The 18,994-nt window shown below is 32.9% G+C and overlaps 1 protein-coding gene across 1 annotated transcript; it reads right to left on the bottom strand.

Annotated features, from left to right (window-relative positions):
• Positions 1 to 4,520: 4,520 nt before the first annotated feature.
• On the bottom strand, positions 4,521 to 13,001 carry LOC128235293 (uncharacterized). Its single transcript, XM_052950106.1, has 11 exons — positions 12,876 to 13,001; positions 11,739 to 12,056; positions 11,046 to 11,342; positions 10,534 to 10,839; positions 10,115 to 10,417; positions 9,535 to 9,852; positions 8,416 to 8,541; positions 7,715 to 7,766; positions 7,475 to 7,491; positions 6,808 to 6,905; positions 4,521 to 6,464 (listed from the first exon to the last, which is right to left on the bottom strand). The coding sequence occupies exons 1-11, from the start codon at positions 12,925 to 12,927 to the stop codon at positions 6,372 to 6,374; spliced, it is 1,980 nt and encodes a 659-aa protein (XP_052806066.1). The 5' UTR covers positions 12,928 to 13,001; the 3' UTR covers positions 4,521 to 6,371.
• Between the last annotated feature and the right edge of the window lie 5,993 nt (positions 13,002 to 18,994).

The following is an 18,994-nucleotide window of genomic DNA, read 5'->3' as shown; positions in this document are numbered from 1 at the left end:
GGGATATTTTCCATCTTATCAGTATTTACAGCGCCAAACCTTTACTAGAAGTACATGGAAGAAAACAATTCAAGGGAGGGTTAATAAATGTTTTAGCATAATTTAAGCCGATTTATTTGCTTTTCTTAATATATTAGAAGTATACCTTAAACTCAGATAACATATTTGGGGAATTTAATTGTATGACCAATTGAAATCAACATAATAGTAACATATTAAATCTGCTTGAATAAGGTGATAACTTTAGGCAGATCTATTAAATTTTTCATGTTATTGCTATTACAACTGATCCCTATATTGGCACGCATTTTTAAAAAAATAACTGTAACTGAAACAGCTGTGACCTGTCTGGGTTGATGAACGTACCAAGTAAGTACAACGTGCGCGGCTACGCACGTTGACCTTTTTATTAAATGTATGTATCGAGTTAGTACAACAAGAACGTTGTCGCGCGCTGACATTTATCAGATCATGTACATACCTAGTAAGTACAATATGCAAGCTGATAGTCGCTGGTCGTTATTTTGTCATAACCATACCGACCATGTACAACATGCGTGGTAGCACTTTTTATTTCTATTAATACCGACAAGTACAACACACGCGGCGACGATTTTTATTTCATATAAGCACGAAGCAAAATGTAAATAAGAATAATAACAAATCCGGAAGCCTAAGTATCACGGTACAGTCTATGGTACTACCATGGTATAAATAGCCAGATTATCACATCTAGACACCCAAGTACCAAGGTAAGGACAATGATATTATCATGGTGTAAAAGGCTGGGTTGCAAAATCTGGCGACCCAAGTACCGGGGTAAAATCGATGGTATTATTATGGTGTAACTGGCATGACTATCAGATGTTTGTTGTATGGTAATGTTGTCCATCACATTCTGCTTAGTGTCATACTTATGAGTGACCTTTAACAGAATTTCTGTTTTAACCCGGTGTCATTGTGTAGTTCCTATTATATAAGTTTCTCAACAGTGATAAATCAAATGTTTTGTTTGTTTGTTCTTTGTCGGGGATTTTTACTTGCATTGAGTACATAAGCTTTCCCATCATTGTCTTCTAGTGTCTGCTTAAAAGAACCACCAGGGATAACAAAATAGTGTGTAGTTATTTCATTGGGTGGTAACACACACACTTGCCACGACTTTGTAACATTGGCGACCCTCGGACCATATTTGTTTCACAGAAACAGTCAAGCTACTACTACACTTTACTGATTTGATTCCCATTGATGAGTGTAGTGTCATCAAGGCGCTGGTATAATGGATACATTTTGGCGTTTTTTTTTCTGATATCGAGTTTCGGTAAGTGTTTCCGTTCATTACTTGAACGCTGATAGTAAATTGGCTCTGTAAACCTTGTAGTTTTATAGTTGTTGCTCGCTTTTTAATTTGGATTAAAATTTGCGGTAATAGGTGTGTTAGGTGGACGAAGAATAACAGTACGTTTAGTAAGAAGCGGAAATCGATGATGTTGTAATTAATTAACGATTTAGAAATTGTTTGAGAAGTCGTCTTAGTACGTATATGACGAGCAAGGTTCCGAATAGGCATCACTTTGTATGACATTCGCTCAACAGCCTGGACTTATTTTCTTTTGATTTAAAGTTGAATGTTGATTCCTGATATTATAAACATGCCAACAAAATGTAAACCGCGTACTTGTTAAGATTTAAAAAAAAAAAACAACAACAATAAGTATATTTTATTCATGATGTGAAAGCATCGATGATATAATGTTATTGACAACCACAATTCCAGCTCTTTTTAGCTGCAAATGTTCTGCAAGAAGCCAGTATGCATCGATATCAGTGATTGGGCCTGTTTTTGTCAACAGGGAGGTTACACTAAAAATGACTCCGTTCTACCCTTGGGGATGTGATGCAGAATGGAAGTACATATTTCAAACACTGAATGGATCACAAGATAAAATTTATTGGAAGGATGAGTCATTCTTTTTTAAATGGAAAGCTACAATTCAATACAACAACTCTGACTTTTACGCTGAATGTTCAACAAATCTAACAATAAAAACACGTTTAATATCTGTAACTATGAAAGGTAAATATCGAAAGTCAATTTCAATGTATAAACAAATATTTTGCTTTACGTTTATTTAAATCAATATGAAGTGTTAATTGGTATATTTCTCAAGACTACCCTTTGTTTTGTTATTCTTTGGTTTTAATTGAAGCCTTTACAACAAAATAAACGATATAGTGTGGCTCATCAAGTTGGACATTGATTTTGCCATAAATGAACATATAGTAGACATATAGTGTTGTTGAAAAAAATTGTGTGTGTTTTTTGTCAGATATTTCTAGTCGATGTGGGGCTCTCGTTCTTCTGAGCCCTGTCGTTCGCGGTGCAGACATTATACTGGGATATTTTCCGTCTGATCAATATAAACAGCGTCAAGCCAACACTAGACGAACGTGGAAGAAAACCATTCAAGAGATAAAGTTACAAGAGGGGTCTTACGAAGAGGAAATAATATCTAAATATCTGAACACATCAACGATCATCAACTTCGATGATATTGACGAGGGGTCATACACTTTAGAGTGTAATTCAGTGCAAACCACGGAGTCTGTGCATATTTTTATTTCAGGTACCTTAATTGACCTTCATCGAGAATTCCGAGAAATTAAGTACTATTTCATTTCATGATTAACTGCTTTGAATGAAAACATGAGTCATATAAGTGTAAGAAGAATAAGTTATGATTGCTGATTATATCTGCTGAAGTATCAATGTAACCTATAATTTTATGGGTACATATATTTTGAAAGGTTTTGTAATATGCCAGATCATATAAATGTTGTTTTTTTTCAGAAAGACCGAAATACAAAGTTATAGGTCCAAAGTCCTTCGACTTTAACAAAACAGAATGCATTTATGTTATTGGAGGGGCCGACGTATATTGCTTAACTGACAAAGTGACACAACCTATACAAGTCGTACTTTTCATTGGCCAGTATTCAGTTCTTCTAGCTGAAAGCGAACGGAATAAAGGGTTGTACCGATTGCATAACGTTCATCAACGAATGGCTAGACTTTCAAGACGGAATGTGACATGTCAGTTTTCCTATGAAGCCATTAAAACACCTTACGAAGTGCATGACATTCTATGTAGCGTAGGTAAGCCAATGAAGACGCATAGTGACGAGCTTTCATTCCGTTTTTGGCGAAGGTTGAACTCAGTGGTTTGATTAGAATAATGGTATTTCGTTTAATTATTGAATAATTTCAGAGAAAGGTAGCCATCCTATTTTAACTATTCTTCAATTGCACGATGGAGACAGTTCTACAGCAATCTGTGAAGTGCGCATTGCTATCCCAGCTCCCACAATAGAAATATACATTGGCGATGTCTTGCTAACTAATACTCAACAAGATGATTTATTTAATGGGACTAGCCATACTTTTATCCTCTGTAATCTTCAAATGGCATACGGATCTAAAGGACAAATAACACTGCACAATATACTCACATTTATATGAATATAGTGTAAATGTTATTCAATGAATTTTGGGTAGATCATCAATGACTGAGCTAGATTGATTGTGCATGTTAAAATGTCATAATTTCCTAATTTGTGACATCGGTTAATTTCGTTATTTGTGATTACAAAAATGGAAATGCATCACTTATTGACGTTCAATGAATTAAAGAATGTCGGCAGGTTTATTGCAATTTAAAATTAATTTAATCCGTTTAAAAAAAACTATATAATTGATGAAATAATTTATATCTTTGATACAGTTTCTGAAACGCTTCTTCGCCGAAGAAGACCTGCAGATAGAGAGCGAAGTACACTAGCGTATGATGAGATTCAGACTAGTATTGAGACAACTGCGCTTCGCAATCTAGTAAGAACATTTGTTTTTCTTCTGATTGTTGGAAGCCGATGTTGGCAGTTCTCTATATAATACTCAATCTCTTAAAATATGTGAGCTTTAACACGATCAAGGTAAGCTTATGCTATTTATTTTTGCATTATTTAATTATGTGCTCTGGGACGTCTAAACTTAATAATTTAAAATATAATCTCGACAAGCTATTTTTTGTTTGCAAATAAAGTTTAAAAATCAAATGAGATTTTTAAAACTGGTATGCTTGAGAAATTTCGAGAAAATAGGGCAAGAAAGCTAGTTATTTATTCCATCAGATATTGAGTCACATGATCAATTAAAAAGGATAATTACATCGTCGTCACCTTCATAACAACAGGTAGTTGCTTCAATGATTGCCATTGTAATATACTACGCAACGAATGCTCGTTGACCGAACCAGTGCAGTTATCTTACGACATTTTCAGTAAACCTTCCTTTTTCTTTTTTCCTGTATTTACTTAGATAACTTTCGGTTTTGAACTTTCATTTTTCCTTCACTGATTATGTGCCAATTATTAATCAACATTATACAAGAATAAGCGGAAGACCAGTTATTCAGTATCAATACATACATATATATATGACATATAAAATTGAATAAGTTCAATATGGTCCACGATACATGCATTGCAAGTCATATGATGCAAAATGGGTGGATGTGAATTCAAACATATAATTTTATGTCTCTAATGCATAATTACAATGATAATATGTACAAATCAATTTCAAACGATATAAATGTTACCATGAAATATAATTATATATTGTTTTCAATTAATTCAATTAAATATATTTCGGCTCATAACCCAACATATCGAGACAAAATTACAAGCATTTGTTAAATATTTAAAAGAAATCTCATACCGAAATATATTTAACAAAATATTCTTCAACTAAGTTACATATATAACATACTGTACATGTTGTGCTTTTCACTAGCCTAGGGATGAACGCAATACACTTAAGGCAGCCACAATGACCTGTCAAACAATAGTTATCTAATTAAATCAATGAATGTAATGCAATTATGGGTACTATACATTTTCAAATACGATGCTGTGATAATATCAGAAGAAATCATATGGAACAACAGCAAACTACAATTAACCAATAACAAAGCATTTTAATATAAAAAGTGGTATGACAAGGGTGTAATATTTATCGAACATGCAAGTGATATTCTAAAATTTCACACACACATCCTTAGTATTCCTGATGACTGGTAAACTAGCGTACAGATTCAACGTCATAAAATATCATACACCTACTTATTCCGTGGATAAAAACATGGAACATTCCAATTATCTGCAATTACTTTATACACCTTAAACTAAAACGTAGATATGGGGAACAAAATAAGAATACTCAATTCCAACTAAACTTAATCCAATAAATACATTGTCACAAAACTTCTGGAATTTAAAAACACAAGTTTATAATGAATATTTAAAATAATGACAAGCTATATACATACAATAGTTGTTTCTCCAGGATATGTGAGTTTTGCATATTAACACGAACGTTCACATGTTTTTGGGGATGACATCTTAGCTATCGTTTTGGGGTGAATTCAAATGAAAGTGTTCAACGAATTAAGAAAACAATGTAAGTCAATCTAAAATGTAGTGTGAGTCATTGCACAACAAACTGCTATCAAATACATATTCCATTACTGTTAGCAGAACATTCAATTTTAAACAAAATATTTGAGTGAAGATAATAATGGTTTATATCGTAGTCCCATACCTTTCCTAAACAATTAGGCGTGGTAAAGGAAACATTAGTAACAATGAAGAAGAGAGTACCTATAACAGGATATGGTAACAATTTAAAAAAGCTGTGCTCTCTTACAATGTGTAATGTCTAAGGCTCGTATATCTAAACGACATATATACAAAACAAATACAAAAATGTAACCTGTTTTATATTGTAATTAGTATTAAATGAAGTGAATTTCAAAACTGTTTGTAACCTAACGATTTGTTTGCCTGTCATACAAATGTGTATACCTGTTTATATAAATGTCAATTTCGGGAAAAAGTATTTCAGTAATTATAATGTCTTCATATGTATAAGAGTAAAAGCTACCATTCACTGAAGGCAGTCAGAAAAGAGTTCATGTATAGAGACCCACTCTTAGTGCCGAATAAATCGATTGTTTAATCAACATTCACTATTCCAGTATTATAATTCATATAAATAATTATTTTTTTTCAGTTTTGTTTTTAATTGGTCTTTGTTTTAGAAATAGTCATTTCTGTTATAATAAAAAAAACGTTCAAGCATAAACATTATCATAGGCATTACAGTATAAAAACAATAAAATAGGCCAGTATATTTCTATTATTGTTTTGTCTTTGACCAAGAGATCTGCGCTGGTATATTGTGGTACCATTGCACTTCTTAAGCAGATTTCTGTGTTGAGAAAAACTCATTGTCAGCATACTCTGTCGGCATGTTATTTTTTCCTTGCCAGAACTCTAGCGTTAGCTTCCTGTAGGAACTTGATGTCTATATCGGCGTACGTAAGGCCGTCCTCACCATGTGGTTGCTGGAATATATATAAAATTGTCAGAATTACCAAAATGACAGAATAATTTTAGCATATTAGTATTACAAATTACGGGGCACATCGGAAAAGGATCTTTGTATGTTAAAACTTGTTCGGCATTTGGAAAAGTATCATGTTACGTCATTACCTTTGAAGACATGAAGGTTGGATTCTTTAAGCGAGGTTGGATCCCTGCCTTAATCATTGCAATGATGGTTGTTTCTTAAAGGTTGAATCTAACCTACACGTCTAACGTTTTTGTTCAAAGTACTTTGTACTTTCGATATGATATTGCACCACATTAATTTACTCGAGGAAAACTTCGCAAAGTGAAATGGGTTACCTGTGTTTCAATCCTCTGTGTTGCCGTCTGCCTCTGCGCAACTGCGTACTGGACTCCTTCCGTTGCTATGTGTAGCGCGCCATTGTCCGTCGATGCGTCTGTTTTTGGCCAAGGAATCATTGATTAATATATAATTGCATCATTATAAACATTCACTTGAAGGGAACTAGTAGAAAGGGATTAGTTATACAAAACCAATAGTCTAAAACTGGTTAAAATACCATACGTCTTTGCAGACTGTATGTGTTTTTAATTATTGTTTTTGTTTGAAAGTAACCATTCAATAAACGAATTTTTTACTGGATCCAAACTTACAAATTGCAAGGATGCAAATGTCCTCGAAAGCGTAAAATTATTTTTAAATAATTTAGTCATTCATTTGGGGTACAAAAACGAAACTGAACTGATGAATATTGCACCAACTGAAATACCAGCTGTTGAATTAATGCTTATTTTAATTGAAATATGCTTAGAGAGTTAATTTTGACGAGTCAAATCATTAAAATGGATATGTTTATGTAAATAATATCGATATGTTATGTCATAAACTCTTATTGAACAAAACCAATTAAAAGCAAACAACACGCGTATCCACAAGAGTACATATCGGGGTCTTAAAAGAGCATAAAAAAATGTACGTGTAGTAAACAAAAAGAAAGGGACTTACCACTGTGATTTTCAACACTGAAACATAACAACACGTATTTATTTGTTTTATACCAGTATGACTTCGATAAGCTTAAATATCGTACTAAGACATATCACTGCACAATCTGCTTGCCAATATGCTCTAAATCAATTGCCTAATGCATCAGCAATGTAGTCAAATCCAATTATGTAACATTCAACGTACATCTAAGAGTCTAAATCAATAATTCTAAATTACGAAATAACGTTTGGTACATACATCTCTATTGTGTTGATTCCGCTGACCTTTCGCCGTTTATCTAATACACATCCTAAAAAAAAAAGTGTTCATAACAACGAATAATCACATTTTTCTTAATAGTTTCGTTTAAAATGTCTTTGAAAATAATATTTTTATTATGTGATATTTGATTAAAAAAACTTATTTTCTTGTGCAGTTTTACACATTTAAATAAAATATAGATGTTCTAAATAAACGTCAATAAAAGAAAGTTGAACAAATTTAAATATAGATAAAATGTTATGCTCTTTCTTAATCATTTCTCGCACAATATATAATTTATATTCCCATGTTGGCCCTTGTCCTTTCTGTGAATAAGTCTTGATTTGGTTACGGATGAAAAATATTTAGAGATATTTTGGCATTTTTTTTAACTAATAAATGTGTGGCCACTTAGCTATAAATTATATTAAAAAAATGCTATGATCATTTAAGTCCAGTATGTTGAACATCATAATGCATTACAATTGAAAAAGGCAGCAATTTATATTGTGGCCCTTTAAATAATTTGATCATACCTTAAAATAGTGGACAGTTTTTATTTATTTCTTACTCAGGATTATATAATTCGTTCAGCCATTATATTCTTTCAAATCTGCACATTTTGAATGCAAAGAACTGAATGTTACTACATTCTGAATTAAAATTTATGAGAGCATTTAGGGAGCACAAATCCTTACTTCCGATTCCTATCATAAGCAAGATGCAGAGTCCACAGAAAACGCCTGTTCCAATAAGAACATTTTTGACAGGAAATCGGGATGTTGAAGAAAATGACTGATTGCCATTATCATGGGGTTGACTTCCTGAAATAGTTTTTATTTTTAAATTGCAAATTTAAAAGAGACTCGGTCCACCTGAAATGTTAGCGTAGAACAGACAAAAAACAACAGATAAATATTCTAAAATTAACACTGATAATTATTACACATTTTCAAGATATATACTTTAAAGTTCTTGTTACAAATGGATGAAGCACTCTGTATAAAAAACATACTATCATAATGTCAAAATACATTCCGAAAGGCGAGTCCTTCCAAAGAAAAATATGGATCCTTAATATGAAAAGTAGTGTAGAAATATTTCAGGAAAGTAGCACAGTTAATGGAATACACAGTATAGGGAAAACACATTAAATGAAAGACATGATCACGATCTTACACTGAAACAAAACAAATATTATCCTATATGTTTCATTTAATGTGAAACTCACAGTATGCGTAGTTAAGGGTAGTTTTCTTTAGAACCGCGCGGAAAAAAAGTACGCTAACGTAACGTCATTCCGGAATGACTGGGTTGAAATTGTGTCCCAGCCCTAACGGACGATTGATTTGAAAGAAATAACGGGCAAAATATGAAGACATTAAACTCATTTAGAATGTTATTTCACTGTATGAAATAGTGAGATGAAGAAATCATCTTCATTTCACTGATAAATCTTTATAAATAAGCGGAGGACATCAATATCTTTTTTTCCGTAAGGTTTCTTTGAAAGAAGAACATACATGAAAAAGGCAGTTTAGGTTTGACCGTTTTACTGACCGTTCCAAGGCGGTACCTAATAATTCTTGATAAACATACCTAGTTTTTTATATATAGTATGTATGCACTGTGCTGTTTGTGGAGTTTTGTGCTGTTCTTCTATGTTTCTTGTTTGTGATTTAATGTTCTATGTCTTTGGCGTTTAACCAGTGCCATTAAACCGGGTTTATGTTTAAACTTTTTGCGACTGAGCTTGTTTCTGCAGCTTTTTGCATAACTATTGATTAAGAGTGTTAACGAAACTAGAGAAAACGTACCAAAACACGATATTGCATAGCTTGCATTCAAATGCGATGGAAAATGATCGCATCTTGCTGAACATGTAATAGTTCCACCAGCCATGTCTTTAGTGGCGTTGAAGAACACGTTGGAAATAGAACGGTAACTCCCACTTGTTCTATTCGTCCAGTTGTTGCTTTGTACGTATCTTAAAATATCGTTGTCGCTTGCCCATTCAATTCTGCATGGCGGATTCGATGCATCCGTTTCACAAGACATGTTTAAAAAACAGACAGGAACATTGTTGCTATATTTATGTATTTTGTTGACGAATATGGAAAGATCCGACGGGGGATCTGAAAACAAAATAGAACAAACTCATCAATATAAGTATAAAATTCAAATGTTACCGTTTTCAATTCAGGAAATACAAACAGTCATATAATGTTTAGTTTTCAAAAATACACACTAACCAAACAAGAAAAATGTTGAATTTATAGTTCAATAATACAAACTTTTACTATGAGAAATGTAGTTATATTATATTTGGGTTTTCTTCTCATATATTCCCTTCTTAAAATTTAACAATAATCGTCAATCGCTTTGAGTGAAACTTACATTTTATACTGATATTTACGCATATTGACATTTCTGTTAAACCAAAATCATGTTTACTATCCCTGGTGCAACACATTTGTTTTCCATTCCACGTTTTATTAGTCTTTCTCGCCTTTGCACGACTTGTAAACGTGTTAGAATATATATTAAATGAATCCGTTTGTTGAACATCAGCTAGCAAAACTGTGCCAACGCGTATTTTTATTGCCGGAGCTGGGATAGCATTCTGCACTTCACAGATTGTTGTCGAACCTTCTCCATCAAGGAATTCAGGAACTGTTAACATGGGCGGGCTACCTTTCTCTGAAATTGAAGCCTGACGATGTATTAACATCTAATATTATGCAAGACCCAAATAGTTAAACATCCATAAAAAACACGATTTATAGATTGTCATTATGAGTCTCGTATTTGCTTACCTACGTTACAGAGAATGCCATGCACGTCGTAGGATGTTTCAAGGGCTGCATTTGAAACTTGGCATGTCACATTTTGTCTTGACAGACCAGCCATTCGTTGATAAGCGTCATGGAATCGGTACAACCCTTTGATTGTTTTGCTTTCAGCAAGAACAAATGAATTATGGTCCAGCTTAAGTACGACATGTACGGGTTCAGTCCCGTTTTCAGTTTTGCAATACAAGTCGGAGCCTCCATAAACATAAATGCATTTTGTTGTATTAAAGTCAGGGGACATTGGACCGAGAACGGGGTAACTCGGTCGCTCTGAAAACAACTAAACTGATTTAAATCAGTTAGCATAATATATATAATGTATACTTTTTAAAAAAGGACTAAAAGTTGTTTACATTTTACATACTTATTTAACATATATATAAATTTGTTTACTTCCATTGGACGTGATCATTATAAACATGACATAATTTTAAAAATAGAATGTTTGAGTATTCATTGAAAAACAAAGTAGGTACCTGGAAAAAAAAGTTGTACATAGTCCGTGGTTTCTGCTGGATTGCATTCTAAAGCATATGAGCCCTCATCTTTTTTATCAAAGTTGAGTACCGTTAATGTGTACAGATATTCAGATACTGTTTCCTCTGCGTAATAACCTTCGCGTAGCTTTATATCTTCGCTGTTCTTCTTCCATTTTCGTGTAAGGAATGTTTCGTAATATAGAGAAAGGTCAGACGGAAAGTATCCTAATTTGACGTCCGCGGCGTGAACAACTTGGTTTAAAAGCACGAGAGTTCCACATTGTCCAACAATATCTGCAGATTAAAATTTAGTAAGTAATATGTATAGAAGTTTTTCTAAACCTATCGAAGTTAATTTATTTTAACTGATTAATTCGACAAAGATCTCATTAGTTGACATGTTTAGCTTATTACAATTTAAATTTTCTTTCAAAATGATCGTAAGAAATATAGGTGTACTTGGTTAATACGGGTCGTCCAGTAATTTTTATAGTCAAGTATAATGTACATAGACAGGCCCAGTAGCAAACAAACTACCATGCCTGTGTTAGAAGGCTTTAATGAGTAAAGACCCAAAAACAACAAATGGATGAAACAAAAAAGCAACGCACAGTCTTTATATCCGTATTAATATGCATATCTTCATTTGGGTAACCGACTTAAATCGTTTTGTTTTTTTCGATATTTTACCTGTCATATTTAAAGATACCATGCTTGTTCTAATCGTTGTGTTGGTTGAACATCTGGCGTAGAAGACAGATTTGTTGTATGCAGCTGTAGCCTTCCATTTCAAAAAGAATGATTTATCTTCCGAATATCTTGTAGCAAAGTCAGCATCCATTGTTTGAACTTGTGTTTGTCCGTCAATAATGTATTTCCACTCTACGTGACATCCCCAAGGGTAGAATGGTGTCGCTTTCAGTGTTACCTCCCTGTTCACAAAAGCTGGTCCTACTACTGATATTGTTCCATAATGGTTGTTGACAGCCGATATGTAGTCAAACAGAGCTGCAATCAAGATTGTAAACTAATTAAAAATACTCCATACCCTAAATAAAGTTACTTTTTAAGTAAAACAATATTATTAAAAGTTATTATTGCAAATCCGATAGGCCAGCGATTTTAAACGCTTATTGTATATATAAAAATAGCGCTATAAAATATATATAATATTAATAAGAATAATAGCAATAATAATAAGAAGAAAAATAATAATAATATTAATAATACTAATAATAATAATAATAATAATAATAATAATAATAATAATAATAATAATAGTAATAATAAAAATAATAATAATAATAATAATAATAATAATAATAATATATTTAATAATGATAATATTAATAAATAGTGATACTAATATATTAGTTTACAAAAGAGCTAGACTCAAGATGGATTAAAGCGTCTAGGTTTATTTACTAAGATCGAAACACAGAAATCATCAGAGTATTTTGTTGAACATAATTACTAGTGAAAAAAAACGTTACCGTTTCTTTTCTATTACATAAGTTAATTGTGTCGTAGTAGTAGAAGATGTAATACTGGAGAAAGAAGTATTAGTAGTAGCAGTAGCAGTAGTAGTAGTAGTAGTATAAGTAGAAGCATTAGCAATAGATGTAGCAGCAGTAGCAGCAGCAGCAGTAGTAGTAGTAGTAGTAGTAGTAGTAGTAGTAGTAGTTGTAGTAGTAGTAGTAGTAGTAGTAGTAGTAGTAGTAGTAGTAGTAGTAATAGTAGTAGCAGTAGCAGTTTTTTGCAGGTAGTTATACCTCCTGTCTGATATTGAAATTAAAACGATAAAAAGCGGTAACATATCCAACATACCAAAAACGAGTACTGAAAATAGAGCACATTTTAACATCGATTGTCGAGGCATATCTCAGTTGAATGATTAATTCATTAAATTAAACTTTTTTACTTATTGTTATCAGAAAAATGAACAGATTTTCCCTCAATTATCTTCAAATAAGGGAAGATAATTTTGTCATGCTCCTTTCAGTCAACAATTGTTTTACTTGAGTACCGGAATCGCCAATCGATATACTTAGTCTTTGACAATGGTTTGAACTTTCGTATATATGAAAACAGTTTCGTACAGCAGACAAACGCTATTTTCTGTATTAGTTTGATTCATCTCAAAAAGGAAATAAAATACGTCAAACACTGTTATTCAATGTTTAAGGTTAAGTTGCTCTAACCGCAAGTAATAAGGATAAAACAATCTTGAAGACGTGTGTGTTAATATCTGGAAAACAAACAAAATTATTTCAGCGCTTTACACTCACTATTTTGTTTCAATCCAATAACAAGGTTTCTGATGTAACAATAATCGAATCCTTTGTATCAATGCCGGTCAAATGGATTTCCTCTGCTTTTTTAATCAACACAAAACCACACATCGCGTGACATCGTGTCAACACTTGCGATAAATAACATATTGTTATACATTTTCAACAATCGTTGAAAAATAAATAGATTTAAACTGAACACAAACTTTGTCGGAACTAAGAAATTACATATCATACGCATCTATTTTTATCCACACGAACAAATCTGCGTCCGAGTCATTTTATTTGATAACCTTTCATTTTCATTCAATGGTATCTATTTCAGTCTTAAATCTGAACATTGATATTGCTATATTGCTATAACCCGAATAGTGCAAGAAATCATTTTACTGAACGAATTATTCCTCATCTTCTATGAGTTAAACCTATGCGTATAATAGCACGCACGAGTGGGCATCTGTTTGTGAAATTACATTTATCTGAACATTCTTGTTGAATATATAAGAGACTTCAAAGTCATGACATGAATATCGTTTAAACGTTTTACAAATACGAATCATGTCAACACACTTTTATGGCGTTGTTGGTACCGTCGTTTGACTTCGTGTATAGTGATTAGAAGCCAGCTTTACTTCATGTCACTAACAAATTAATGAAAATGAAATATATACATGCATTTATTACTTAGAATAATAATTGCCAATGATACAATAACTTGAAAAATATTACGATCATATAACGATCGTAATTTACCTCCGCATATGTTCTTGGCAACAGTTAAATGTATTTCCACATAATCGCACTCGTAGTCATCATTTTCGATTACAAATTGCTGACCTCTTGTTTTATACAACAGCCCATCGTGGTTGGTCGAATTGCCGATACCAACTGCAAACATCAAAATTCCCACTTGTTGCGCGTGGTCGGCTTGTCTCATTGTGAGAGAGGGATATTTGAACAGACCAACTGTGATAACTCTAGCAACGTTTGGAGCGCTTGGTCTTTTCCTGCGACCAAGTAACACAATATTTTAGAGGCTACACTTGTTGAATTGGATTTGTATTTCAGAAAATCAAGAAATTCTGGTAAGTATTGATACAAAGATAAGATACAAATCCCAGTTAAATAGACAGGTTTACTTTCAATGCGATTAAATTCCCTCAAAGATGATACTCATACCATCTCACTTTAATGGTCACATTATTAGTCACTTTAATATTCGAAAACTAATGAACAGGTTATGTTGTTTTCGGTCAGTCTACAATGGACTGTCACGTGGTACTTAGGTGTCCGGATCTGGTAAACTGGCTATTTGCACCACTGTTATGCCATGAACTGTACACTTGTACACGGATCGAATCCTGACAAAATCATAAGGGCGGGGGGTGGGGTCACAAACGATAAAAGCACATATATCATTTATGTTAAATATTTTTTATCAATTACGTTTGAGACGGTCAACGAAATAATGTTTTCATGGCATGTCAATTCTATATAAATGAATCCACCAGTAATGTAAAATATACATCGATTTTACTAAGAAGGTCTATATTTTTGCCCACTTCGAAACTTTGAAATGCAAGTCTGAAATATAGGGAAGACTTTTTAGTGACAGTTATGGAATTACAAACAATCTACCATAATTATTGTCCGACGGTATTAACCAGATCAGTATGATACTTTATGAATGAATATATTGCGATGATAACGGCGAGCTTATCGTGCATTAAGTCACTTTTATTGGGTATATCTATTTGTTTGAGTATCAATTCACATACCAACACAAATGTTTATTTACGTGTTGCTAAATGATGAACAATAAAGACTACTTGTATTATGTCCAGAAGGATCGTGGTTCAATTACCGGGCATACCAGTCATTTTCTGTTTAATTTATATAGACTGTCGAGCAAATCAAGTTGACACACACTCATAAATATATGCACGCACGCACATGCACGCTGGAATGCACATTCGCTTACACACGTTCATGCACACACATACACACACACGCCCGCACGCCCCCCCCCCCCCCCACACACACACTCACACGAACAATTTAACCAAATGTTTCATCGTAATTGCCGGTAAGATTATTGCCGAGCATACATTCAAAAAATCTGTGACATTATGCTAATAGAATAAATAATAATTGAGGTATTGTGTTTTGTTTCTATTTAGATTTTAGTCAACAATTGGAATTTAAATGTAAAAAATATTAAGTGCTACCGATTCAATTCATTGTCTTACCACAACTATGAAAATGTAGTATTTCAGTGAAGCAATTGTTGACCGAAAGGGCAAACAAAATTTTATTTCCCCGATGAAAAAAGTACTATTTGTTTCTATTTTCTAAAATCATTGTACGAAGTCATTTTTAAGGAATGTATAATAAGTGCAAGTGAGCTACTTCTTTCATATTCACCATTAAAAATACTATTTGTTGCGTTACCACAATAAATAATAACAGTTGCCATGCATTTAACTGGTACGTTAAATACATGTTAATTGTTATGTATTATTTAATGCAAACAACAGTAAGTGCTGTTGCTACAACAACAACAATTTCTACAACTACTACATCTACTACTACTACTTCTACTACTACTACTACTACTACTACTACTACTACTACTACTACTACTACTACTACTACTACTACTACTACTACTACTACTACTACTACTACTACTACTACTACTACTACTACTACTACTACTACTACTACTACTACTACTACTATTACTACTACAACTACTACTACTACTACTACTACTACTACTACTACTACTACTATTACTACTACAACTACTACTTCTGCTTCTGCCACTACTACTACAAGTATTACTACTACTACTACTACTACTACTACTACTACTACTACTACTACTACTACTACTACTACTACTACTACTACTACTACTACTACTACTACTACTACTACTACTACTACTACTACTACTTCTACTACTACTACTACTACTACTACTACTACTACTATTACTACTACTACTACTACTACTACTACTAGTACTACTACTACTACTACTACTACTACTACTACTACTACTACTACTACTACTACTACTACTACTACTACTACTACTACTACTATTACTACTACAACTACTACTACTACTACTACTACTACTACTACTACTACTACTACTACTACTACTACTACTACTACTACTACTACTACTACTACTACTACTACTACTACTACTACTACTACTACTACTACTACTACTACTACTACTACTACTACTACTACACTTACTACTACAACTACTACTACTACTACTCTTTCTACTACTACTACTACTACTACTACTACTACTACTACTACTACTACTACTACTACTACTGCTACTGCTACTACTATTACTACTACTACTACTACTACTACTACTACTACTACTAGTAAGACTACTACTACTACTACTACTACTACTACTACTACTACTACTACTACTACTACTACTACTACTACTACTACTACTACTTCTACTACTACTACTACTACTACTACTACTACTACTACTACTACTACTACTACTACTACTACTACTACTACTACTACTACTACTACCACTACTACTACTAATACTAATATTTATACTAGTAGTAGAACTTTTCCATCGCCGTTCGGTGGTTGTTTTTTTCCGCAATTTCTTGTGTTTCCCTCGGCACCACCACAAAACAAAATAACTTAAGTAAACCACCAAAAATAATCTTCGGATCCTTTTATTATTGTCCTTTCTTAAGTCTAATCAAGGATTATTCGACTGGATGGAATAACCAACCATTTAATATAAGTGAAGCTAAAGCTAGGTTTATATAAAAATAATTAAGTGATTTATTTACAATTTCTATCTACTTCAGCAGATATGCTTCTGCCATGCTTATTTATGCATGCACACTGTATGATGAAGCCGACATGTTTTATTCATCTTAACATTGAGTCATCTCCCTCTAAATACCATTATGTATTTGTTGGATAACTTCTGCAATAACAAAAAACAATAATGGGTCTAGCTGAAAGATGCACACTATACGATATAAATATTCGGAATATGGGGCATTCTTTTTGATATTGAAGACTTCATATAAATACATCGGATCTACATTTTACGCCGAACGTTTAGACGAAAATGCGGATGACATTTTTAAAGGTAATCATCATTGACCGTTCAAGGCAGTAATTAATTAATTTTGATTGTTTTATTATGCTATCTCTTTGTTATTATTTGGTTTTGTATTCAATAAAGTCTCATGACACAATCAAGGCGTATTTTTGCGACTGGACCTGCCCATGTAGATTTTTTTGTAAAATAACTTGTTTCTGGGCACGTACAAATGGAACACCTATTTTCGGTATTTTGGAAGTTTAAATAATTAAAAATATTGAATGTTAATAAGCTAAAAATTCGGAAAATATCTTTATCTTTTCAATAAGTTCATATCAATTAACTTCAATTGTTTTAAGAATATATCAAAATATTTATAGTTACAAATATATTGAAGATGTTGCTGTCCTCTAAACTAAGTTCCATTGTGGATGTGTGCTATATACAACCACTTTAAAATATGATTTTATTGTGACGTTAACATTTATAATTAAGTTATAATTTACAGATATTGATGGACCTTATGGAGCTCTCGAGATTCTAAGTCCGGTTGCTCGAGGCACGGAAGTCAAACTTGGATTTTTCCGTCTGACCAATATGTAGAGCGTAATTCGTACACTAGACGAACATGGAAGAAAGACATGCAAGAGCTACAAATAGCTATGAGAATCTACTTTCTGAGTATTTGTACACATTGACTATATTAAAGTTCAAAGGAAGAGATAAAATGACATTTACTGTATATTACAGTCAAGGGGCAAAACGTATTTTGTGCGGTTTCATATTTCAAGTACCTTGCTTTTACCTCTCTGGGTATTCTGGTTGTTTTGTTTGTTTTGTTTTTGAATATATATCAACTCAGCTAGGGAAAAGCAGGAGTCATTTTAGCAAAACGAGAAAATTTGAAATCAAGGTGATAAACAATGCATGTTGACAGGTTACATGGTATTTCAAGTATTTAAAGGTATTCAAAGTGATTTAAATTATTTGCATTGGTTTTCAGGGAGACGAGTTACCCAGTCCTCGGTCCAAAGTACTTTGTCGATACTGCCCCTATCCGGTTGTCAACCGCTTCTCTTATTGTCACATACGTCGTCGCGACCGTCCCAGAAACGCTTGTTCCAATCAAATACGAGCGTCCTAGAACATTTCCTTAATCCATCCTTCGGATTCATCAATTTCTTTGTTTCCGTTGGTGTCATTCCCGCTCTCGCACAGTATTTAATGACTGACCGTTGCTCCATTCGCTCGGGTGACGTTAACGTTACTACACAAGCGATTTCTTCCATTTCTTCAAACAATGTTTGTTTTGCGCGTGTATTTAGAAACGACGTTGATGTGACAAAATGTAAATTTACCCGATAAAACAGCTCCAACGTATTGAAAATTTAGCGTTAATAGCAGTGAAGACAATGTGGTATTCGTTAATAATTCAAAGTGATCCGTGGTGTAGGTTATTTATTATAATAAACATATTTTTCAATTAAAATATGGATAATAGGTAATTAATTTTGCGAACAAAATGT

Source organism: Mya arenaria, chromosome 5, assembly GCF_026914265.1.
Source record: "Mya arenaria isolate MELC-2E11 chromosome 5, ASM2691426v1".
In the NCBI taxonomy this organism is placed as follows: Eukaryota; Metazoa; Mollusca; class Bivalvia; order Myida; family Myidae; genus Mya; species Mya arenaria.
This window is presented reverse-complemented; position numbering and strand designations above follow the sequence as displayed.